General features: G+C 46.4%; 1 protein-coding gene and 1 pseudogene across 4 annotated transcripts in view; one reads left to right on the top strand and one right to left on the bottom strand.

The window, feature by feature from the left end:
- PISD (phosphatidylserine decarboxylase) overlaps positions 1 to 21,163 on the bottom strand; it is a 33,212-nt gene extending 12,049 nt beyond the window's left edge. For 3 of the 4 annotated variants that reach the window (XM_037510946.2, XM_037510948.2, XM_054695267.1), the window contains exons 1-3: positions 21,081 to 21,163; positions 13,778 to 13,857; positions 10,239 to 10,414 (exon numbers count right to left, since the gene is read on the bottom strand). In XM_037510946.2, the coding sequence (XP_037366843.1) occupies positions 10,239 to 10,414; positions 13,778 to 13,857; positions 21,081 to 21,145 (321 nt within the window). In that variant the 5' untranslated portion in view covers positions 21,146 to 21,163. Of the gene's footprint in view, positions 1 to 10,238; positions 10,415 to 13,777; positions 13,858 to 21,080 lie in introns of those variants that run through there. The other variant, XM_037510947.2, reaches the window with a different exon arrangement.
- On the top strand, positions 8,925 to 9,307 carry LOC119244866 (60S ribosomal protein L35a-like; annotated as a pseudogene).
- Positions 21,164 to 26,476: the final 5,313 nt, after the last annotated feature.

Here is a 26,476-nt window from a genome sequence, read left to right on the forward strand (position 1 = left end):
GTTCTCTGCTAATTCTCATTCCCTGCGGGCCAGTGGAGGCCCCTTGAGGAAAACCAGTGACAGCTGGTGTCTCAGGACAGGCAGGTGATTGATCAGCCTCACAGAAGCTTCGGTAGGTAGCCCAGACACCAAGTGCCGTCAGGCCATTTCTTCATCTGTAAGATTCTCCCAGCTCTGTCAAACCCCACCTCGTGGTGGCAAAGGTTCCTCAGAGGTTCCACCACCCACACGTCTGCTCTAATGCCCTCCGGTCCATCCAGGGTCCCTCCAGCAGCAACCTGAGGCTCAACCCAGGCACAGAAGGGTGGCCTGCCGCATGACAAAGAAAACACAGTGCTTTAAGGGCGCTCACTGGGTCCAGGAGAAAGCTTCACACAGGGCCTGAAAGCATCCAAGTCGCCACCCCAGACGCCTTCCAGCCCTGAGGCCAGCGTTGTCTTATTCCACGTTCTCAGGCGTAGCCCTCCCCTCTTCCACACACTGGTCACTCAAAGCCTGGGAGGCAGTTCCTGGGTGGCACAGATTGTCCCAGGGGTGGGGAGACCGGTTAGGGAACTGGGGTCTGGCACAGCCTGAGCCACCTTGGGGGCGTGGCTGCCACTGTCCTTGGTACTAAGTCCCCCCACCTTCGTACCCTCCCCACCTGCCTTCTGTTTCCTCAACACCTACTAGTAAGCAAAAAGGTACTGAATCCCTGCTCCCCGCCGGCGCGAGGCCAGGCATTCAGTACATCATTTTCATTTAGTAACTTGGAGGGAGTTAACAGCAGCCTTTTTACAGATGAGAATAAAAAGGCTTTCGTAATTACATAAAGTTTAAAAATACACAGGCTATGCTCAATCATGTCCAGGGTCCTGGTCACCGAGGAGCATGCGGAGTGGGGATCCTCGGTGCCCCAGACCGGGGTGTACAGTGCACTTCACAGGGTCCTGTTCAACTTCTTAAGTTGGAGAACGGGAGAATGGCTGTCTCCATTCCCCTTTTCAAGAACTGGAGTGCCACACTATACATTTGTCTCTTTTCAATTCTAAACTAAGGTTAGAACCAAGGAGACAGGGGCCTCCCTGGTGGCGCAAGGGGTTAAGACACAATCTATGAAGCTGTCCGCAGCCACTGCAGCCCAAGTGTGATCCCGGGCCAGGGAGCTGCCCACATGGCGCAGCAGACCTCTCCTGTCTTGCCTGCTGCTCCCCTCAGCAGTGTCTTTCAGTCAGTCTGCCTGTTCTGCTCCCCACTCTGTCTCTGGTGGATCCTCTCATCCCCCACACCTCTGGCCTGTACCCCAGTTCTTGTATGCATAAATAAAAAATAAAATCATAAAAAAGTCTTGGAAATGGGGCCGGTTTTGAAAACAGGAGAGTTGGATGTGAAATGTGGGCACTCTAATGGGAACATAAGCAAGGCACAGCAGACACATTCACTCATCCAGATCAAGACCTTCCTTCATTGAGACCTTCTCTCCAAATTCATTCATTTAAGACCTTTGCATCTGATCTCCATTGTAAACCACTGCCTAACTGCTGTCCCTGCCTGTGACTCCGCTTCCGTATCACCTGCTGCTAGGCGCTGCTAACCTGTGCCCGGCGTCTCTGAAAGAGCTGCACACTGGTGCCCGATCCTCTGGCACTGCCTCTAAAAGAGCTCTCAACTGCCGGCTTGTGCCCAGCATGTCTAAAGAGCTGTAACACTGGTGCCTGATGCTCTACATCGCTGCCTGCTGATATTGCTGACCTGTGCCTGGCCACCTCTAAGAGTTTCCACCACTCCTGTCCTTCCAGCACCACCACCTGATGGCCACCCCTGCCTGCAGCACACCCGGCGCAGCCTCCTGGTGCCGTTGAGTCCAGCACTATGTCCACAGCGCCACCCACGACTATCTCCAGCTGCAGTGAATTGTGTCCTGGTCCACTGCTCATTGGTGTGCCCCCAGCTCTAGACTCTTGTATAAGGACAACACCATCTTGCACAAGCACCTTTTGATTTTGGCTACTGGACACTGCAGGCACTATCTGAGGTAAGAAAGCCAGCTTGTCGTGGCCTTGGAAACTCCTTTTCCCCTAATTTCCTTTTTATTAGTAAACCCAGTTGTTGTTGCACTCTGAGCCTGAGCCAAGCCTTGCAACTGTGAGCCCACAGGTGAAGACCCGCGAAACGTGACATTCCCAGGTTTGCAGTTTCAAAATCATGAGTCATTTTCCATTTCGCACCATTCAATCCATCAGCACATCCTGTTCACTCTCCCCTCAAAACACACTTAGAATCAGGTCCCTCTCCCCACTTCCACCACTCCCACACCTGGGTCTAAGCCACCACCTTCTCTGCCAGGACACAAAGTCTCCCAACAGGTCTCTTGCCTCCACCCCAGCTTCCCCACAGTCTGGCTCAACAGCAGCCACAGCAAGCTGATCACCAAGATGATTCAAACCTCACGCAGAGAACAAGCCCTAAACGACTGATGCACCAGCCTTCCACCTCTCTGTCCACTGGGCACTGCACGCACTTTTTAAACCACTGCCTAACTGCTATCCCTGCCTGTGACTCCGCTTCCGTATCACCTGCTGATAGGCGCTGCTAACCTGCGGGCCCTGAGTTCTTTCTCAACAAACAAGCAAATCTGTCTCAAGCCTCGGCCTGGACCCCACTCCCGTCTGACACCATCATGGCTCACCCCTCTACTCCCACAACGCCTGCTCACATGGCACTGAAGCCCTCCTGCTCTGACTGCTCAGTTCTGGCCCAGCTCTACCCCAGGCTGAGACACCTGTACCCTTCACTTGTTTAACTTTTCCTCACAGCATTTCAACTGCTTGACATGTGTATGTGTCCATTTGTTCCTGTCTGTCTCACACTAAGAAGGGGAGCTCCTTGGGGACAGGAACTCTAGTTCTATTCACTAATGGATCCACATCTCAAAAGGACCTGGTATGTTGAAGGAGCTGCAATATCTGTAGAATAAATGAGTAAATTCAAGAAGAGAGGGATCATGTTCATCTATGACAATACTTGCTTGGGTAACGTCCAGTGGTTCATGTACTCGCCACAATGCCCACTACGAATGGGTACAAGAGTTTCAGAACACGCATAATACAAACTATAAGGATGTCCTTGTCCTTGCACACAGCAATTCCACACCCAGGCGTTCACTCTAAGAAAAAGGCCTATGTGCAAAGACGCATTCTATATCACTCGTGATGACACAGTCACTGGTCTGCCAGAACCCACTGTAGTGGTAAAGCCACTGAAAATGCTGTCATGCAACCCAGCAAAACGTCACATAGCAAGAAAAGTAGAAAAGACAAGATACAAACCAGCAACATCCGTTTGAAAATTGAGACAAGGATAGGTAGTGTGTGCATTAAAACATAATCATGATTACACAATCGCAGTGATATTGTGACAAGGGGTAGAATACTGATTATCTTCCCTAATTTTCAAATTCAAACTTAAAAAAGGGCCACCTGACACTTTTAAAATGAAAGGCAATATCTACAATGAAAACTGTAACCAAAAAACTGCTAGGATAAATGAATTTAATAAGATGATAGACTTACATATTGCTAATGGGAACACAAAATGAAATGGAACAACTACTTTCAAAAGGCTGGTGGTTTCTAATTAAAGTTTATATAAATATATGTTTACCATCTGATTAAGTATTTGCACTTTAAGTATTCAAACAAGAGAAAAACAAATGTCCAAAGCCTCCCTGGTGGAGCAAGGGGTTAAGACGCAACCCATGAAGCTGTCTGCAGCTACTACAGCACAAGTTTGATCCCTGGCCCTCCAGGGAGCTACCCACATGGCACGGCAGACCTCTCCTGATTCGCCTGCTGCTCCCCTCAGCGTGTATTTCAGTCAATCTACCTGTTCTGCTCCCCACTGTCTCTGGTGAATCCTCTTACTACTTCCCCATACCTCTGGCCTACACGCCAGCTCTCGAATGCATAAATAAATAAATCTTAAAAGACACACACAAATATTCATATTGACTTATGAATAGTCAAAATTTGCAAACAATCCAACTACCCACCAATAGATGGATTAAAATTAATTTGCAGGGCCTCCCTGGTGGCGCAAGGGGTTAAGCACAGCACTATGAAGCAATCCGCAGCCTCTGCAGCATGAGTTCGATCCCTGGCCGGCCAGGGAGCTACCCAAATGGTGCAGCAGACCTCTCCTGTCTCGCCTGCTGCTCCCTTCAGCAGTGTATTTCAGTATGCCTGTTCTGTTCCCCACTGTCTCTGGTGAATCCTCTCACCCCCCCATACCCCTGGGCTGTACCGCAGCTCTTGTAGGGATAAATAAGTAAATCTTTAAAAAAAATTAATTTGCAGAGGGGCTTCCGGGTGGCGCAGGGGTTAAAGTCTCAGTGCTATCAAGCTACGGCCAGCCACTGTGGCATGAAGGATAAATGAATTTATCCTTTTATGTGTAAATAAATAAATCTTTAAAAAAAAAATTTCAGTACATCTACCCAATGAAATGCTACTCAGCAATATAAAGGAATGAACCCTCAATATATGCAACAAGAATGGATCTCAATATTATAGTCAGTAAAATTAATCACAAGTAACAGGTATGTATTATTCTCTTTATATAAATTGTCTTAAAAGACTAGTCTATAGTGGCCTCCCTGGTGGCGCAGCGGGTCGAATGCAGCGCTGTGATGCTGTCCATAATCTCTGCAGCACAGGTTCAATTCCCAGCCGCCCAGGGAGATGCCCACATGGCGCAGCAGACCTCTCCTCTTCACCCGTTGCTCCCCTCAGCAGTGTTTTCGGTTGTCTGCCTGTTCTGCTCCCTGCTCTGTCTCTAGTGAATCCTCTCACTGCACTTCTGTCCTGTACCCCAGTTCTTGTATAAATAAATCTTAAAAAAAAAAAAAGACTAGTCATAGTGACAGAAAGTAGATCAGATTGGAACTCTACATGTTCTCTTCTTGAACATGGTGATGATAACACAGGTATGTACAGTGATCAAAAACCAAGGAGCTACTTGCTTTCAAGGGGTCTATCTCATTGTATATAACATAGTATCTCAGTAAAGTAGGCTGAAAATTAAGTCAACCTTGAATAACACAAAAGTATATTTGAAGAGATTTTCTGGAAATGCTTCTGAACAATGGGAATGAAATTAATAACGGGACAGAGGCCATCTTCAAGTAGCAAACTTGAATCTATATCATGTTTTATTTAAAAACTTTTGAGCTATCTCTTTAATAATAAATGTTAACAATCCAGAGTCCAAACCACAGCCAAAAGCCTAGAACGGCTATGTTCATGTGGGATTATGGATCATCATTGTTTTCATCTTAATATTTCATTATACTTGGGGCCTCCTGGTGGTGCAAGGGGTTAAGACGCAGTACTATGAAGCTAGCTGATGCTACTGCAGCATGCATGAGTTTGATCCCCAGCTAGGGAACTAACCCACATGGTGCAGCAGACCTCTCCTTTGGTACCCGCTGCTCCCCTCAGCAGTGTGTTTCAGTAGATCTGCCTGTTTTGCTCCCCACTCTGTCTCTGGTGATTCCTCTCACCCCCCCATACCACTAGCCTATACCCCATCTCATGTATGCATAAATAAATATATAAGATCTTTATTTAAAAAAAAAAAAGGAGAGGAGGGCCTTCTTGGTGGCACAAGGGGATAAGTCTCAGCACTATGAAGCTATCAGCAACCGCAGCCACTGCAGCATGAGTTCAATCCCCAGCCAGGCAGCTGATCCACATGGCACAGCAGACCTCTCCTGTCTTGCCCACTGCTCCCCTCAGCAGTGTATTTCTGTAAATCTAACTGTTCTGCTCTCCACTCTGTCTCTGGTGAATCCTCTCACCCCCTACCCCAACCCCTCCCTGCACCTCTGGCCTATACCTCACAGTTTTTTTATGTATAAATAAAAATAAATCTTAAAAAAAGTCTGATGCTCCCTCCTCCTAAGAGCTGTCCCCTCTCCCCATCCCAGAGTACAGTCTGCAGTGAATGGGGTAGCAAGATTTTCCAGTATGAATTCTTCTATGTTGTTACCAAAAAAAAAAAAAAACCCAAAACAAAACAAAAAAACACCTATTTAAATAAAGGAAAGGTATGGATATAAATTTTTTAAGATCACTAGCAGGCAGGCCAGGCAGATATGAATGCTTATCTGCATTATCACAGACAACTTTTCAAGTCAGTATACTCAAATTCACTTCACTTTTTTTTTTAAAGATTTATTTATTTAATTTATTTGTTTGTTTGTTTGTTTGTTTATTTATACAGGCACTGGGTACAGTCAGAAGCGCGGGAGGGTGAGAGAATTCACCAGAGCCAGAGTGGAGAACAGAACAGGGAGACTGATAAAGTACACTGCAGGGGGGAGCAGCGGGAGGCAGGAGAGGTCTGCGCGCCATGTGGGACCCTCACCCGGCGGCCGGGGATCGAACCGGTGCTGCAGAGGATGCGGGCAGGTTCGCAGCCCAGCGCTCCACCGGGGAGGCCCCAAATTCACTTCACATTTTAAACAGAGTCCTCAGAGAAGGAGGTGCCTCAAGTATACAGCAAATCTGGGTGGACAGGGAGCTTGCTTCTAGCTCTTGCTATCAGTTTAACTTCTGTACTAAGAATAGCTCTTACTAGCAATGTCGTTTCATTGAGAGAAAATGGGATTTGGTGTCCCCAAAGCTAAGTTCTGGAACCTACTCTGTCACCAAGTAGGCTTTCCATTTGTGAAATGGCTCTGACATCTGCCCTGCCCACCTCAGTGAGCTGACTGACATAAGGTATTCCCACCATGTTCTTTTTTTTTAAAGATTTATTTATTTATGCATACAAGAACGGGGGCATAGGCCAGAGGTGCAGGAGGTGAGAGGACCCACCAGAGACAGAGCAGAGGACAGAACAGGCAGACTGACCGAAACATACTGCCAAGGGGAGCAGCGGGCAAGAGGTCTGCCGTGCCATGTGGGTAGCTCCCCACCCAGGGATCGAACTCATGCTGCAGGGGCCGCAGACAGCTTCACAGGCTGCGTCTCAACCCCTTGTGCCACCGGGGAGGCCCAATTACCACCACGCTCTTAGGCTTTCTGATTAAGAGGAATAACCAAATGCTTCTCAGGCACAAGAGAAGTTTACAAGATGGGGAAGGAAGCAAAGGCTTCCTGCTGGTAACCCAACCAGCAGGCGCTAACAGGAATCAATATTTCATGTGAGGGGAAGGTTCCACTGGTCCTGGACCCATGTCTATATCCTGGAAGTCCAGAAAACACTTCTTGGTAAACAAAATCATTCAATCACCTCAACACATCAGCATGCCAATGCGGTTCATCTCAGCAGTTAACTATCAGCCTTTCTTCAATCACCTCTGTAAGTGCCAGACTTGGTTTCAGGAGATGAAAGAATTATACACCAGCAAAACCACCACCAGAAATTTTCATTTGCCACTTAAAAACAGAGCCCTGGGGGAAAACTTAGAGATTATCTTCCCTTGGTTCCTAAATCTGGCTTATCAGAATCACTTAGGGGAGTGATCTTGAGGCACACCCAAACTTTCTAAATCTCTGGGAGACCAAAGGACCTACCATTTTAAAAGCTCCCCAACAATTCAGACAATCAGCCAGATGGAGATTCTCCCTCATTTTTTCATGAGACAACAGTGATTAAGTAGGGTCGAGGGGAACTCTCCCCCACAGTCTGCTGCCTCTCTTGAAATCCTATCATGTCAACTGAGTACAGACCATTTCCCCTTCACATTTCTCATTTCCCAAAGTGAAATGTTGGTATCCTACGTAGAAATCCGGGTTCTGTGGCCATTTTACTCAAACAAAAGAACAGTATCTAGCTTAAGTGCTGCTTTCTACCAAAAGGGGTTTGAGACCACCTGCTGCTCTAGGCCCTCTGCTCCAGTGTCCTGTCACTATCCAGACCCCAGAATTTATAAATCAATCAATGCTATCCTCTTTACAATCTATCATCTGTCACGTGTTAATTCATACATGGCAGTAATCCCCACTCTCAAATGGTAGAAGTTAAAAACTACTGACATACGTCTCTGATGATTTTGGTGGTAGCAAATTTCTTTCAAATTTAAATTCTCTTGGGATATCTTTGAAACGGGTAGGAATTTGCTGACAGTGTGAGCTCGTCACAGGGTGAGTCAGTCTGTCAAATCGGTAGAGTCAGAGAGAAGCCAGCTTGGTTGTAACACTTGAGTGGGATCATATAATCACAGTCTAACAAGTACTTCACTTGTCTGAAAGCACAGGGTATGTTTATAGAAGTCATAGGTCGTGGGAAATAAACAGAGTACAGCATACTCTGAGAGTGTGGCCCACATCTATGCAGCTACTCTTCACCAAAAGGTTGTGTAAAACCTTTTTCTCTTGTCTAAGATAGGTTATTATAAAACCCAAGTGTTCTGAACATGCCAAAGGGTAGGCACATCGGCATGTAGAAAGGTATTTCTTTGGAAAAGGTCCCATCTGGATCTGTACAGCCAGTAGACTGAGTCGCAGGATGGTCAGAACTAAACTGAAATCCTTACAGAGGATTGATTCTCTTGGAGGAAGAGGAATTAAATGAAAATTCAAAACAGGGGTTTTGAAGAGCGCCTATAATGTCAACGTCAACAAAGATTCCAGGTAAACTGTTAGAGCTGGAAGAAAATCACGTCATATTCCAATCCAATGTGCTATCTGATAGAAAACAGAGGACCAGGTGGACAGTGATGTGCCCAAGGTCACACAGCTATGAGGGAGCATGGCTGGGGCTCCCCTCAGGACCTGGCCACTGATTTAGCTGAATTGTGATATGGAGTGGCTGAGGTCACCCAAATTGCAGCAGTCCAAATACATAAAGGGTGAAAGTAGAGACTTTTTCGAGGCTATCAGGGCCTATTAACGTTTCATATTTTTCATTATCACTGAGGCCGAACATGGGGGCGAATAACTAAGGCCTGCTGCGAGCAGGATTTCTAAAATATGGCTGGAAGGCTCTGGTTCGAGGCCATTTTTTCTGGCTACAAGTGAGGTCTCCAGAACCAGAGGGAACACACAGCTCTTCTTAGAAGAGAAGGTGTTTATACTTGAGATGAAACAGAATGCAATCTAGGCAAGAGAAGTGTTTCCATGTACAAAGCAAACAACACCACAGTAACTCCTGGCGGCAAACTGAATGAAACTAGAGTCATCTGGGGAAAGGCAACTCGTGCCTGGGGAAGCCACCTAGTTCAGGCCAAATTCCAAAGCAGCCTTCCTGCCAAGGGCACAGGACACAGAATCTGCATGACGCTGTACCTCTCAAGGACTTAAACTTACTGACAAGCCAAAAAATAAAGGTGAGTTTGTCCTCTTGCATTTTGTTAAATGGTGTCCAAAAAAAGGTCAGGGCCTCCCTGGTGGTGCAAGGGGTTAAGCACCGCACTATGAGGCAATCTGAGGCCTCCGCAGCACGAGTTCAGTTCCTGGCCGGCCAGGGATAAACCCACATGGCGAAACAGGCCTCTCCTGTCTCACCCGCTGCTCCCCTTAGCGATGTGTTTCAGTTAGTCTGCCTGTTCTGTTCCCCGCTCTGTCTCTGGTAAATCCTCTCTCTCTCTCACACACACACACACACACACACACACACACACACACACACACACACACACACCCGTGTCTCTGGCCTGTATACCAGCTCTTGTATGCATGAATAAGTAAATCTTTAAAAAAAAAAAAAAAGCCATAACTGATAAGGTCATTTTAAAACTTACACCTTATTATTCCATTTCATATTTACTGAATGTTTAACTGATTTAGGCGGTGTCCCTAGCACAAAGGAGTAAGACCATTCACTATGTGCCGTGCCTGCACAGTTCTATGACCCTGCCCATCCCCCATCAAGGGGGAGTGTTCTGAGCAATAATGATAAAGGAAGTTGATTATCTCAGTCTGGTTCCTGGTGAGAACTAGTCCACATCACAAAAGCCAAACCATTTCAGCTCCTGCTCCGACTAAGAAGGGCATGATGGCCAGCACGCCAGCCCTGACAGCAGGCATGAACTCTCGAGGATTTCAGCAGCAGGAATTTCTACCCAAAGGTAAGTCAGGAGAGCCTGATTCAATGCCGAAGGTATGTACTTCTGTATCTGGCCAAAATGTCACTTGGAGACATAAGCTCCATGAAAGTACAATTCACTTTTTCAAACATTTCATCAGTGGGGCAGTTTCAAAAGTGACAGTTATGCTGAATAAGAACTCCAGGTGGTTCCACCTTATTCCTACCTCCCAGTGACCAGCAAGTTTGGGTGGAATCTCCAATCCCAGCTTCTCCAGTTCTTGTTCCCTGTACTTCTCATACTGTCGGTAGCCTGCGTACCCACTGCCGGTCACAAACAGAAGGCGCAGGGGGCGCAGCATGAACAAGGATCGAGGAGGGGCAGTGTGGACTTTTCTGGCATCTGTAACAAAAAATAGAGAAGTTCTGAGCTGGAGAGAAGGGGTAGGGATGAGTCACACAAACACAGCACCAACAGAAGGGTCAGGAAACATCAGTGCACCTTAGAAACTCAGTAAAGGTGACTGTAACCTGAAGGGATGTGCTCTGACAGGCAGGGCAACCCTGAGTCACTTCTAAAATGCTTCTGTCTCCAAATTGTGTCAGTAAGTAAGGGGCACACATCTTTCCTATGAATACAACATAATCTCGACTGCCACCACAGTGACAGAATTTATGATAGACACATGAATCACAAAGAGATCAAGAAAATAACCAAGATTGCCCAGTTGGCCACCAACGGGTACAGGACTGGAAGCCGGGACCATTTCACAGCCAGGACTTTGACCTCACTTTTACAACTCAGGTCCAATTCTGATTGAACACTAGTATTGTCAAGTACAAAATCTCCTAAGCTCTTATAACTCAACAATAAAAAGATAATGACCCCATTTAAAAATATATGAAGGATTTGAATAGACATTTTTTCAAAGAAGATATAGAAGTGGCCAATAAGCACATGAAAAGATGCTCAACTATTATAGGCTGAACTGTGTCCCTCCAAAATTCTTATGGTGAAGTCCTAACTACCCCATAGTACCTTAGACTATATGACCTTATTTGGAGATCAGGTCTCTACAGAGGTAATCGAATTAAAATAAGGGGTCTCCCTGGTGGCACAGGGGTGAAAGTCAGCGCTATCAAGCTATCGCCAGCCACTGCTGCATGAGTTTTATCCCCAGCCAGGGAACTACCCACATGGCGCAGCAGACCTCTCCTGTTTCACCCACTACTCCCCTCAGCAGTACGTTTCAGTAGATCTGCCTGTTTTGCTCCCCACTCTGTCTGTTGAATCCTTTCACCCCCTGCACCTCTAGCCTACATCCTAGTTCTTATATGCATAAATAAAATAAAAATTAAAATAAGGTCATTATGATGGATCCTAACCATAGGATTAACTAGTATCCATACAAAAAAGAACAATTTGGACACAGACACACAGAAGGCTACATGAGAATGAAAGCAGGGATCAGGATAATGTTTCTAAAGACCAAGAAAGCCAAAGATTGCCAGCAATCCATTAGAAGTCAGACATGGGACAAATTCTATCTCACAGCCCATAGAAGAACACAATCGACACCTTGATCGAGGACCTTTCAAAACATGAGAAATTAATTTCTACTGTTTAAACTAGTCAGTCTGTGGTATTTTGCTACATCACCAAAACAAGATCACAAGTAATCAGGGAAATGAAAATCAAAGCCACAATGAGACTATGCCACACCCACTAGGATGGTTAGAATAAAAGATAAGTATTGGCAAGGATGCATGACTCTTCACATAGTGCTGCTGGGATTATAAACTGGGGCAGCCAATTTGAAAACCAGTTTGTTAGTTCCTTAAATTAAACATGAAACTGCCATATGGTCCAACAATTCTGCTCGTAGATGTATATCTAAAAGAATTGAAAACATTCATTTACATGAAAACTTAGGCATGAATTTTCAATACCGGCATTATTCATAATAGCCAAAAAGTGGTAATAATCCAAATGTCCATCAACTGATGAATGAAAAAAAACAAGATGCGGTACATCCTCACGAAGAGAGTACTATTTGATAACAAAGAGGAAGTACTGACACATGCTACAATGTGCGAAAGAAGCCAGTCACAAAAGGATGCATACTGTCTAATTCCATTTACATGACGCTTCCAGTACAGGAAAACCGATAGAGACGTGAAGTAGACTCGTGGCTGCTAGCAGCGGGGGGTCAGGAAGAAATGCACAGCAACCGCTTAATGGGTTAAGTGTTGTTATGGGGGGGGAAGCAAGGGAGAGAAGGCCGGGACAGGGAATGAAAATGTTCGAAAATTAGTGGTGATGGTTTTGTAACTGAATTACTTAAAACCACTGAATTGCATATTTAATAGGGTATGTTTAACGACACACAAATGAAACGACAATAAAGCTGTTAGCAATTCAAGATTTCAAGATCTGAATTCTCATCAGTCTGTGTAAAACCAAAGAGCATAGCCTTGTCTTGCCTTTGGTTTCCAATGAGAGGAAATTGTCCTGTTTCCTCCATCACTGTCTCCACACCTGGTTTTTGTTACTGCTGTTTCTTTTTCTAATGTGCAAGTGTGGCCACCATTCACCTCTCCCACCTTTTTAACTATTCCCAGTGGACCCTTCCACTAGACATTCTGCCTCTGGCCAATAAAGACTTGTCAAAAGGCAAGAAACTTTTTCTCTTTCTAAAATTTCTGGTAAGGAAAGAACTATTGTATCCTCCTTGCACTGACAGCACCCGAGAACGGCTAGTCTCAGCCGACTCCATGTTTTCCGGTCCACCGACCTTTCTTCTAGTTATGGGGCTTGGTCTTCCATCCTCAAAGGCTTGCTAAACTTTCCAACAGGAAGCAGTGAGCAGAGCGCGCTCCTCTCCTGACCACCTGGGTTGGGTCTATCATTTCATGAAAGCACAGTGGTTGCTTTTCAGCAGACCCAAGTATGGCCCTATTTTTGAGGTTCTCCTTCCTATGATTCCTACATGTTGCAGCAAGCAACTCCTCACTAAATAAGTAACACCCAGATGTGCTCCTATTAACTACTATTTTTGTTCTCATTAACCTCTCATTTTATTCCCACAGTACTGTTATTAGACAGTTAAAAATAGCAGTATGATAAAAAGATATTTATGTAATAAATACACACATTTTTTATGGGTTCAAATAGCTGCTTAACAGGTTTTAAAAGTTCATAATCCAGGGCCCCCCCTGGTGGCACAGCGGTTGAGCACTAGATTGCGAGGCTGCCCGCAGCCTCTGCAGCGCCAGTTCGATCCCCAGCCACCGGCGAGGGTCCCCCCCAAAAAAATTTTAAAATTAAAAAAAATAAAAGTTTATAACCCACAGTGCTGGTGAACGTGTGGGAAACTGATGTATGCATATGTACTTCTTGAGTGTGAAGTGGGACGACCTCTTTGAAGAGCAATTTGGCCTAAATATCAAATTATAAAATACATAAACCTTTTGATTCAACAATTCTACCACTGAAATTTTATCCTGAAGATGCCCAAAGATTATGTTACCACACAATTGTCTGAAGTAGAAAAGGATCAGAAACCACTTCAATGTCCCACCAAACAGTACTGGCATACGATGAGCACCACACAGTCAGTAAAAAGGATGAGGTAATAGCCAGCTACTGCTCCATGATAAACACATGCAGGCTCTCGCAGCACATCATTTCATTCTCACATAGGAATGTTTATCCCAATTTACGGATGGACAAATGAAGGCACAGCCACCACTGATCATTACTTACTTGTGCAAAAGACTCTGAGAGGCAGCTTCCACAAGGATTGTGAGAAATGGTTGAGGACAGTGTTTTCACAGTGAAGGAGGCTATAACCAAGCGAAAATGAACCATTAAAACATTTTTTTTTAATTACAAAAATTAGTGGATCATTTGGCAAATTTTGAATAGTCTATAGATTCTATAACAGTATTGTGTCAATGTTAATTGCCTAGTTTTGACCACTGTGCTGCGGTTATGTAAGAAAATGTCCCTGTAAGAAAAAGGCTGCAATACTTAAAAGTACAGGGGCAGCAAGCGTTTCAGAGAAAAATATATTATTACTATACATACGTGAGTGAGTAGGGGAAGAAGGAAGGGCCAAGGGGAGGGAGGGAGGGAATGAAAAAAGGCAAATAGTCGACATTTGGTGATTCTGGGTGAAGCGCATTCAAGAATCCTATGTATTACTTTTATAGCTTTTCTGCAAATCTGAAACTATTTCACAATAAAAAGTTAATTTTTTTTCCTCAAATAAGCACAAGATCACAATCAGCAGCAGCACTGGTGCTCCCCCACAAAGTCTACGTCTCCGCACCGCAGAAGCGTTGACACAGCCTGCAAACACCTAGCCCTGGCTCATTAAGGAATCTAAGATTTCAGCACGTGGAAATTATACATTTTAAATGACCTGGGGGGGGGGGAATTACACAAACCAACCATGCCTGAACTATTCTAATCTATGCCAAGTATGGAAAGCCCAATCTATGTCAAGTATGGATCTAGCATTTTTGAATATCTTTTGTGCCTACTTTTGCCACAAAAACTACTTGGACAGAATAGGTTTCAAACATTCCTGGAAAAAAAAAAATTACTTTCATAGCTTCATGCTCTAAGAAAATATTATTTCTGACTCAGTTTCTCTTGTCTCCTCTTCACCCAGGGAAACTGAATAGTATCAAATGGCTATGCCAGCAAGTAAAGCATCAATGAATTTTTTAGTTAATCAAAGGACAAATGTCACTTTCAATTCAGGTAACATTTCAGTTTCCCCAAATATTGACCTGCAATAAAGAAACTGTATTCTTGTCAGTAAGCATTTCTTTTTTTTCTTTGGAGCCCTTTATTTAAGAAGTACTAATTTATTATAAATATCTATATTGCTTTTTATGTGGAAAATGGAACTGCATTTACAACTTTTATACGATATTTACTTTCATGGGTATTTAGCAGCTAATGTCTACCTTGGTTTCCTGTGAACATTATCATATATCGAAACCTTCATTTTTTTTTTTTTGCCTGAAATTTCTTTAATATAAAAATATTCTCTTGCAGCATGAAACAAATATGGCTAATGTGATAAACCTGATCTTCCCACCGACAAATAGGTCTGCATGGAGAAAAAGCATGGGACCATGATAACTGTCACCCCTAAAGGCCAGTGAGCAACACTCACTCCCATTTGTGTTTATCCACTATACCAGGAAGCACTGCACTCAGGCAGTTGGTTTTGGACATGGGTCTTCCCTCTTTGCTGCCTGAAAGCACAGAGTTGGGTTTTCTTATACACTGCTGCAGCCCCAGCCCTAAAATACATACATGGCAATGCACCATTGTCTTGAATTACTAGATCTTTCCTCTCCCCATATAAATGCCGAATGATCTTACATAGCACGCTGTCAATCATATATCCTTCTCTAGTTCCCATTCCACTCTTTTGCTCTTCTTCTTCACCAGCTCTTAAAAAAAACCATGTTCACTGTAGCTGCTTCCTCACCTCCCACTGTTAATCTCATTCAACCAAGGCTTTTCCTCCTATCACGCCCCTTCCTGTTGAAGTCTTCAATATCCTCCATGCTACCAACACACATTTCTTGGGTCTCATGTTACCTGATCTCTCAGCAGCATTTGCCACTAGAGATCTCTTTTCTCCTTTTTGAAACACATTCCTCACTTGGCTTCCAGGACCCTTTCCTCATACCTCTGGTCTCACCTCAGTCTCCTTTGTGGATTCTCCTTTGTTTTCTGACTTCGAAGTATTGCCATGGTTCCTACTTCTCTGTCTATGCCCTTCCTAGAGATGCTGGTCCAATTTCATCACTCTAAACGGCAACACCATGATGAGTTCCTCACTGCTCCTTCACAGACCTCCAGATCCATATTTCCAACTGGCTACCCAACATCCCCACTTTGTGTCATCTTACACTGAAACTGTCAAAAGCAGAATTCCTGACACTCCCCTTTTTGCAACAGGAAGCACAGGGCAGGTTCTCTATCAATTTGCGCAGATGGATAAAGGATCTCTCAGTGGTTTTTTTCAGGCTTTAATGCTCTTTCTACGCCAACTGTTACGGGGCAAGCCCACAGCAAGCAAGGCAGGGAGATCAGAGGGCCAGGCCAGGAGGCTGGCAGGCCTCCCAGCCCCCAGCAATCTTCACTCTTTCACTTTGGGCTCTCTGGCTTTGTAGTTTCATCCTATTGCAGCCATTTCACCACAGCTGTCTGAATGATGCTGCCCTTATAGCCTCAGCCTCAAAACGCAGCTGTACCCACTTATGCATGCCCGCACCATACTCCAGGTGTCCACAATCAGACATGAGCGCCCTGAGCCCAAGCACCTCCTGCATTCAAGACCACAGGTGATAGCCACAGAGGACAGCAGTGTAAAAGCCTAACCAATCTTCTCTTATACTACACCCTCAACTTGCTGCTGCCCCAGACTAGTCCAGAGGCTAATCAGATGTTTATCAAATCAGCTTCCTTTTCTTCCCAGATCCCCCCACAACAGGGTGCGGTCATGGAATCGAGTTTTTACCAATGTGAGGACCATTCAGGCTTCCCAGGCATCTACTACAGACTTCCCCCTTTCAGCCTACTTGATACAGACATTGCAAAAACATGTGTTAAAGATGTCTGGAGGGCCTCCCTGGTGGCGCAGGCGGTTGAGCGCAGGGCTGTTAAGCTGTCTGTAGCCTCTGCAGTGCGGGTTCGATCCCGGCCAGCCAGGGAGATACCCACATGGCGCGGCAGACCTCTCCTGTCTCTCCTGCTGCTCCCCTCAGCAGTGTATTTCAGTCAGTCTGCCTGTTCTGTTCCCTGCTCTATCTCTGATGAATCCTTTCACCCTCCCGCACATCTGGCCTGTACCCCGGTTCTTGTATAAATAAAAAAATAAACCTTAAAAAAAAAACAAAACAGATGACTGGAGACTAGGTCCATGAATCACTGCTGTCCTGCCAATCAGGAGCACCCATGAAGGCTTTACAAGAGCAAGACATACACTTCTACTGTGTTAAATCACTGGTTTACCCATTATAGAGGCAGCGTTACTATAATTAATGTGCCACCTCAGAAAAAGGGACCGCCATTTACCCAACTGCACAGGTGAAAACCCTAGGACACATCCGGAAATCCTTTATCACTACCCAAATTCAATCCACTGGCAAGACTCTCCATTCAGAATATATTCAATCCTGCCCATCACTCATCTTTTCTCACCCTAGCCCAAGCCACCTGATGACTGACTAGATGACTGTGACATCCTGTTCTCCCCGGTTCAATGCGTGGTCTTCTATATCCGATTCACCACAAAACAGCCAATGAACTTTTCAAAACAGCAGACTGGATTTGATGTAATTGGTACCTGCTGACCTCTCAGATCTCTGCTGCTTTCCCTCTGCTCCTCACTCATTCCTCTCGACACGCCTTGTACACACCACACCTATACCCCCTTCTACATTAAAGCATGTGCTGTTTACTCTACTGGGCACACCCCACCATGTGACTCACTCCTTCACCATTTGAGTTCTTTGCTCAAATGTTTCCTCTTCAGGAAACTCTAGTACCTTCCTTCGTTTTCCTTCATTGCACTTCCTATTATCTGCAAAGAATAGATTTATAAGTTCACTTATTTGTTTACTGCCTGCTATCCCTCGATGATGCAGGGTTTTGTCAATCTTCTCAGTGAGACAAAATCCCAGAGAAATGAACAGATAAACTCAATCAGCACTCCCTGCTACAAGGCGAACTCATGTGGGCATCCTGCAAGCAGGTGATTAAAGTCCATGTTTAAGCATCAAGTCTGATGTGTGCCTCAAATCCCGGTTCTGCCACTTACTAGCAACGTGACCTTGGGAAAATTCTAAACTAATTCTAAGCCTCCCTCAGTTTCTCCACCTTTAACAGGATTTAGCTCATTAGGAGTATGTGATACAATCATGTAAAATCCTAAGCCTGGCACCTATTAATTACTATTATTAAAAGTAACAGCATTGATATTCGGCTGGCACACTGGGATGTTGATATCCATTCTCTATGACCAGAGTTCACTCTATTATAATTATAAAACATTTTTAACATTGCAACTAATGGTAACATGTCTCTCCTACTTTCTAAAGTTGTGAAAGTTCTAAACATGAACTGGCAGACCTCTTAAAGGTTTTATCTTGCATCTTACCTTGTATTTACTAGTGTTTCCTCTTCAATAAATTATGTATTTTTTTAATTATAAAATTTTTAAACACAAGGTCTCCTTCAAGAACCTTTTCATTCCTCTCTTTTCCCCACCCACCTCTCCCCATCCCCACATGGTTCCTGTAGTTTGCAGTAGGAGGGGTGTCAAATATTTTGGAATATTAGCTTTGCACAAGCAACCACTCCCCAGGTACCATGTCTATACTTGCCTAAACCTAGGAATCACTTGGGGCATTTGTTAAAAAGAAAAAACAACACAGCTGCCAGAGCCCCAACCAACTGCTACTAAATGTGAATTTGGCATCAAGGTTGAGGAATATCTGGGAATGTTTCTAAAAACATTCATTCCATTCTTTTAACAAATAAATTTGGGAAACATGTCACTCAAATTGTCACTCAAAATGCTGATTTCTCTTTGTTCTACCACCTGTCATATATCACCCTCTTTTTTTTTTTTTTTAAGATTTTTTTTTTTTAATAGAGGCATGTTTTTCTTTATTTATTTGTTTGCTTGTTTGTTTGTTTTGTTTATACATGCACTGGGTACAGTCAGAAGCGCGGGAGGGTGAGAGAATTCACCAGAGCCAGAGCGGGGAGCAGAGCAGGCAGAAGGACCGAAGTACACTGCTGAGGGGAGCAGCGGGCGGCAGGAGAGGTCTGCGCGCCATGTGGGACCCTCCTCCGGTGGCCAGGGAGCAGCCGGGGATGGAACCGGCGCCGCCGAGACCGCGGGCAGCTTTGCAACCCAGCGCTCTACCGCTGCGCCACCGGGGAGGCCCTATCACCCTCTTATTAAAAAAAAATCTCTGCAATGAGGGCTTCATCTGTCTTATAGACACTGCTGTCCTTAAATTAACGAAAATGCAGCCTTTTGGGCTTTCTGAAAATAAATGTAGTTTCTATCTTTTTTCTACATAAGAGAAAATTAAGAGTTTGTATTGTACCCAAATGAAAGAGACCTGATGGGTCTGACCCATCAGGTCTCTTTCAGCTCTAAATTCAGTTTTAGGGCCTCCCCGGTGGCGCAGCAGTTGAGCGCTGGGTTGTGAAGCTGCCCGCAGCCTCTGCAGCGCTGGTTCGATCCCCGGCTGCTCCCCGGCCACCGGAGGAGGGTCCCACATGGCGCGCAGACCTCTCCTGCCGCCCGCTGCTCCCCTCAGCAGTGTACTTCAGTCCTTCTGCCTGCTCTGCTCCCTGCTCTGACTCTGGTGAATTCTCTCACCCTCCCGCGCTTCTGACTGTACCCAGTGCTTGTATAAATAATAAATAAATCTTTTTTTTAAATAAATAAATTCAGTTTTATCTACCTACACTGGTACTAAAGTATGACCTTTTTCTCTCCCTTTTTAAATGATGGCGCATGAATCCATCCTCCTCACCATCATTTAAAAAATATTTTAGGGGGGCCTTCCCGGTGGCGCAGCGGTTGAGCGCTGGGTTGCGAAGCTGCCCGCAGCCTCAGTGGCACCGGTTCAATCCCCGGCTGCTCCCCGGCCACCGGAGGAGGGTCCCACATGGTGCGCAGACCTCTCCTGCCACCCGCTGCTCCCCTCAGCAGTGTACTTCGGTCCTTCTGCCTGCTCTGTTCTCCGCTCTGGCTCTGGTGAATTCTCTCACCCTCCCGTGCTTCTGACTGTACCCAGTGCATGTATAAACAAAACAAACAAACAAATAAATAAACATGCCTCTATAAAAAAAAAAAATATTTTAGGAATGTTTTCAGTCTTTCCAACTCATGACATAATTTAGATGAATTCTTGGCTGACTCATAAACAGCACAGCCATAATAACATAGAAACCACAGAGACCCTCCTGTCCAAACCATAAATTATTATCACCACATCGCAGAGCCCGTCTTGGGAGAGCTACACCAATTCTGAAGAGTTAATGGTGGAGAGTGAAGATGGGCAAGGGCCAGTGATGTTTCTGTTCCCTTTCAGTCCAAATCCAGCGCCCTTTTTACCTCCCCAAATTACAATAAGCTACTTATAATTACAGCGCAAGTTTTGGTCAACACTAACAAAATCACAAAGTAACCTTGCAACTCTTAAACCTTAGTTCTTTGAAATGACACTGAGCAGCTGACTCGGTGTAGAAGATATCCAACATTCAATCCATTTTCCTAAAGTCCAAACACTCCCAGCCTATCTTTAAATAATAAATGTCCTCACGGTAGACTGCCCTGGAAAGGAGCTGACTGGCAGGAGAAAGAAGTTCCAGCCTTGGCTCTGCTACTAACTTGCTCGGTTAAACTGAGCAAGATCCTCCCTCTCTCGGGGCCTCAATTTTCCCAAGTCCAAAAAGCTAGACTTAGATGACCCCTTAGGTCTCTTTCAGCTCTAAGAAAATAAGAATTGGGAATCACCGGAGTAGCCATGACCCCAATTCCGCAAGACTTTTGACATTACCGGCTCCAAACTCCTATCTTCAAAGAGCAAACTCCGAAGTGAAAGTCGCCGGATTCCCATTCAGGGCTCTTCGTACATCACGCTGCCCCTTCCAGAAACATAAATCCCTGAGAACAAGGCGTCCAGCCCTGCCTCGCCTCGGGCGGGGACGGGGGTTGCAACATAGCCTATCCCATGTGGTTTTCAGATCCCCTGTGCATCAGCCCTTCCCACGGAGCTAGAAAGGGCAGAGCGAGAGAGGGCTCAAAAAAGTCGGACCAGACTCTAACTACACCTGGACTTTTCTCCGCGGCGGTAGCCGCACCTGCTCTGGAGCTCGAGATGAAGGTGACTCCGTCTCCACTCGAGTTCTCCTCAGGGCAAGTCTGCGAAGGAGAAATAGTTTCTCTCTCTTGCTCAGGGTTTGGCCTCGGCTGCCCCCATCCCAAGGTCGCCTCTACGCGCAGTTGTACCTGCTCCGCCGCGGCATAGTCCCGCGCAAGCACCTCAGACACCTCTGGCCTACGGACGCCGCCATCTTGCCTCCTCTTTTGGAGCGGAGCACGCCCCCTTTTACAGGCGCGGCTCACGCGGGTGGCGTCATAACCCAGCGCTCGCGGAGCCAATGAGGAACGCAGGTGCTGTGCGTGGCGCCCACTCCTCCGGTGCGCCCCCGCCCACCTCCTGGTTCTCGTGGAACCTTCCGGGTGGGGTTGGGCAGGTGCGGGCGTTGGGCCTGGGTGCACCGTGGCCAGTCTGTCCCTCTGTCGTGCGTTTCCGCGGATGCCTAGAAAATCCGAGTCGCCCAAGGTCCTAGAATGCATCTAGTATGCTAATTCATACAGGGGGAAAGCACTACCCATTTAACCCAGCCAGTTAGTAGAGGAGCCAGGACTCCAACTCGAGTACCTTTCTTTCTCACGCATTATCAGCTGCCATTTACTAAGCGCTTCCTGAGTGCCAGGCTGTTCTGAGCATTTTGCATGCTGGGTCTACTTCTTACCTCCCGCCCTGAACTGCCAGAGAGACCAGAAGCAAGGGGTCTTGGGTCACCTCCAAAAGAAATTAGTCGCCAAATGAGAAGCACTGGTGTGAGGAAGTTTACTTCTGCAGAGACTCCTAGTCGGAGTTTAAAGAAAATCAGTTTTCATTAGTATCTGCTTTTTCTTTTTCTTTTTTTTTTAATGGAAAGAGACAAGTCAAGCGGCTAGCCCTGACTTGGCATTGTCCCCATTTTAAAGATAGAAAAAGCGTTATCCCCATTTAAAAGATAGAAAAAGCGTGACTCAGAGTAATCAATATGCACAAAAGCATGCAGCTGTAAAATGGAAGCCAGTATTTGAACAGACATATTTGCCTCCAGAATCATGAGCTAAACCTTTGTAGGGTAAAGAAAATGTCAGGCTTTTCTGCCCTTCCGCCATCAGGATAGATGATGGATTCTTATCCTGAATGCATGCCTGATGGCGGGCACCTGGAATAGGGTGTGGGCATAGGTAGATGGAATTCAGCTGAGTTAAGACTGTGCTTTTTAAGGGCGGCGTCACGGGGGAACGCCAGCAGCACCAGTAGCAGCAGCAGCAGTAGTATGAAGCCGAAAGAGAAGCCGAGAAGCAGCAGAACCAACTCCAGAGAGCCCAGATAGAGTGAAGACTTGCTGGGGGCTGGGAGGCCTGCCAGCCTCCCAGTCCCCCAGGCAGCACCCCTGCCTGCCATATGCCTGGTGAACCCCAAATAAAAAACCTGCAAAACTACTGAGGACTCTGACTCCTCCTTTACCCAGTCTGCATGGGATCAGAGAACCTGCACTGTGGCCAGTCCGGCCCTTACAATTGGCGTAAGTCGAGGGCCTCCCCGGTGGCGCAGCGGTTGAGCGCTGGGTTGCGAAGCTGCCCGCGGCCTCTGCGGCGCCGGTTCGATCCCCGGCTGCTCCCGGCCACTGGAGGAGGGTCCCACATGGCGCGCAGACCTCTCCTGCTGCCCGCTGCTCCCCTCAGCAGTGTACTTCGGTCCTTCTGCCTGCTCTGCTCCCCGCTCTGGCTCTGGTGAATTCTCTCACCCTCCCGTGCTTCTGACTGTACCCAGTGCATGTATAAACAAAAAAAAAAAAAACAAATAAATAAATAAAGCATGCCTCTATTAAAATAAATAAATAAATAAATAAATAAAAAAAACAATTGGCGTAAGTCGGCAAGATCCATGCAGACGGGTATGGAGCCCTCCAAAGACCTGGAGGGACTAAGGAGAACAGACTGTGTGCCTGTGACGATGCTGGAGGCGCCATGGCAGTACAGAAGGTAGACACTGTCCAGGAGCTGCAGGACAGGACCTGGCATGAAGGAGACGCCCACGAGGACCAGACAACGACACCGGAAAGGACCAGCCAATGACCCCTGAGGCAGCAGACCGTTGCTGAAGCAGGGAGAGGCCAATGGACATGAATTGATGGACTGACGAACTTGGACTGACAATCCCGCCAGAAGGCAGAGGACCTTACAGGTTGATATGTTTTGGGACCCTGGGGGTGGAACAGTTTTGTTTGTAAACCCCAGGAGATGGGAATCTGGGGGTGGCCAGTGGGCCTAGATGGCCAAAAACAGCCTGTTATGCCCAGCAGCCAGGTGGAGGAGAAAAGCCAACTGAGAAGGCAAAAGCTGGTACTGATGCTAAGTTGAGAAGCCCTGAGTGGCTGTTAAGCAGCCTGAGTATGCTGAAGAACTGTGAGTCTCGTAAAATCACCTGTGGGTGATGCCCTGCTCATTCTTGAGCGAGGGTGAGTTGCTGAGGAACCTGTCCTTGGGGGACGGGTGGGGAACGTGGCTTGGGGTGGAGCCCAAGCCAAATGTAGAGTTTTGGTCCCCAACCCACGTGCTTGTGCAGTGGGTTGGCTTGAGTGCAGGGGTCTGCGAGTCGCATTGGTGGCCATGAAGGCCGAGTGTTGGAGCGACTGCAGACAGAAACCCTGAGGATTGGCGATTACCCCCAACAGAATAAAATTGCCAATCCCAGAGCTAGTGCATCCTGGGGGTGGATGCTGTGTGTGCCTTGTAGCCGAGACTACAGCCAGAGAAGGCCAGGAAGCCTGACGGCTCCTGGTGTGATATAGTAGATGTGATTTCCCCTTCCTTGTATGAGCAGTGCCTTCGGCAGCAGATTTGGTGGCTTATCTGCTGGTACCAATAATTGTCTTTTGCACTTGGTTGGGGCCCTGCCTGGACTTATTTGTGTTCTGTTGTATTTTGTTGTGATGTATTTGCTTTTGTGGGCCATGGCTGCATTGTTTGTTTGATAAGAAAATTGTATATATATAGACTGTATGGCAGAAAACCCTGAGAGGGTGGACTGTAGGGTAAAGAAAATGTCAGGCTTTTCTGCCCTTCCGCCATCAGGATAGATGATGGATTCTTATCCTGAATGCATGCCTGATGGCGGGCATCTGGAATAGGGTGTGGGCATAGGTAGATGGGATTCAGCTGAGCTAAGACTGTGCTTTTTAAGGGCGGCGTCATGGGGGGACGCCAGCAGCACCAGTAGCAGCAGCAGCAGCAGTATGAAGCCGAAAGAGAAGCCAAGAAGCAGCAGAACCAACTCCAGAAAGCCCAGATAGAGTGAAGACTTGCTGGGGGCTGGGAGGCCTGCCAGCCTGCCAGCCCCCCAGCCAGAACCCCTGCCTGCCATATGCCTGGTGAACCCCAAATAAAAAACCTGCAAAACTACTGAGGACTCTGACTCCTCCTTTACCTGGTCTGCATGGGATCAGAGAACCTGTACTGTGTTTTGTCCTGCCTTTACAACCTTCTTTCTTTTAAGCCCTATTGTGGACAGCAGACATTTGACACAGCAAGAGGGATATATTACCTGATGCTTGCAATTATTTCTATGTGGTTATTTAAGCCCATGTATGGCATAACTGTAACAGGGTGGTCCCCAGAAAAGGGGGAGGTTCCAGGTTCCCTGCCCCATCCAAATGGAGGGTGGAGCTGAGCAGAGAGAGAAGAAGCTGCAGAGGAGACTGAGAAGGAAGGAAGCAGGATGGAGAGTGTAGGGTAAGGAAAAAATGTCAGGCTTTTCTGCCCTCCCACCATCAGGATAGATGATGGATCCTTGCGGTCCTGAATGCATGCCTGATGGCGGGCACCTGGAGTAGGGTGTGGGCATAGGTAGATGGGATTCACCTGGGCTAAGACTGGGCTTTTAAGGGCGGCGTCACGGGGACGCCAGCAGAAGCCAAGAAGCCGAGAGAGAAGCAAGAGAAGCCGAGAGAGAAGCAAGAGAAGCAGAGAACGCCGGAGAGCCCAGATAGAGTGAAGACTTGCTGGGGGACGGGAGGACTGCCAGCCTTCTGGCCCCCCAGCACCCCTGCCTGCCATATGCCTGGTGAACCCCAATAAAAGACCTGCAAAAACCACTGAGGACTCTGACTCCTCCTTTACCCGTTCTGCATGGGATCCTAGAAAACCTGCACTGTGTCCATTCCTGCCCCTATAGAGAGCCAGGAGGAGACTTGGAGGAGGCACATGGAATAGAGAGACATGTGAAGAAACTGTGCTTGTCTTTTGGTCGTGGACGGGGTGACACAGATGTGGGTGAGACCCGTGGGGAGGTGACAATGGCAGCTTTTATCTTGATGTTGATTTTGCTCTTTTCCTTCTGGGCTTGTCTGGTTGTTTCTGACCCTTTTCTGTGGGTCCCTTTTCTGCTTTGGACTTGTGGCAGGCTCTGGGCCAATCCCATTTGGATGGAGTTTTACCACGAGGGGACGGGTAACTTTGGGTGCTTGATTTAGAAACTAGATTCTTTGCCTTTCCTGTATTGTTTCCTAGTTGTATTAAAGTTCCTTCCCATTAAAGTCTAATGTTTTGTGTTGATGCGGTGGATGGCAGAACCCATTTAGAATAGGCAGGTTTGTGGGATTTGGGCTGCCCCTCTCCCTGCCCTGTAACATAACCAGCTCATAAAGGAGCTTAACAGGCATCAGGTTTTGTATTAGAAGATACTTCCCCATTTGGCTTTTGAAAATCTGAGGGGGGAAAAAGTATAGAATTGGTTTTAATGTTCAATTGAGAGTAGTAACACAAAACTGAGGGGAGGAAGAGCGCTTCAAAATGAAGTGCAAAATGGATGGAAGCAGAATCCGGCAAGATGGTGGCAGAGTGAAGAGGCCAGGCTGGCTTCCTCCATATACTCACAACCAGATTGTAGCCAAAGCTAATAACCCCTGAAAGAAAAACAGACTACTGCAGTACACACCAGTGGGAATTGCCCAGAAGAAAGGGATAGGAAAAAACTCTAATTGAGCAGTGTTTGCAGTGATACCAGAGCACTACAGCCCTTGCAGGAGTTGGGAGGAGGCTGCTCCATAAAATCCTTCACAGACGCACATGCCAACATCAGGAGTTTTGGAGACCAGGCACTGTGCTGGATAAAGGATACATAGAGTTGGCATCCACAGGTGGTGTACTATTAGAGAACTATAGAATGGAGGGTACAGAGTGATGATTAGTGACTGGAGCCTGCTGCTCCCAAAATAAACCAGCTAGTCCAAACCAGCAAAGAGAACCAGGTCAGATCACCTGTGTCTCCTCAAAGAGGAGGCAACTACTTGAAGCTCAATGCTGGGATAACACCTGCCACTACCACTGCCCACCCACCCCACCTCTGGCTAAAACCAAGATAAAAAAAAAAAACACAACACTTTAATTAAGCAGAGTTCAAGCACCTGCTAACTATAGACATACACATCCTAGGATAAGACTCTGTTCTAGAAAATAAAAATGAACAACTCCTGACTTGTGACCCTGTATAAACTACAATCAAACCCCAGCACTGCATCTAGTGCTCAGACATAGCCTAGAAGTGGAAGGTGATA

This window comes from Talpa occidentalis, unplaced genomic scaffold (genome assembly GCF_014898055.3).
Source record: "Talpa occidentalis isolate TD23 unplaced genomic scaffold, MPIMG_talOcc4v2.1 talOcc4.14, whole genome shotgun sequence".
Classification (NCBI taxonomy): domain Eukaryota; kingdom Metazoa; phylum Chordata; class Mammalia; order Eulipotyphla; family Talpidae; genus Talpa; species Talpa occidentalis.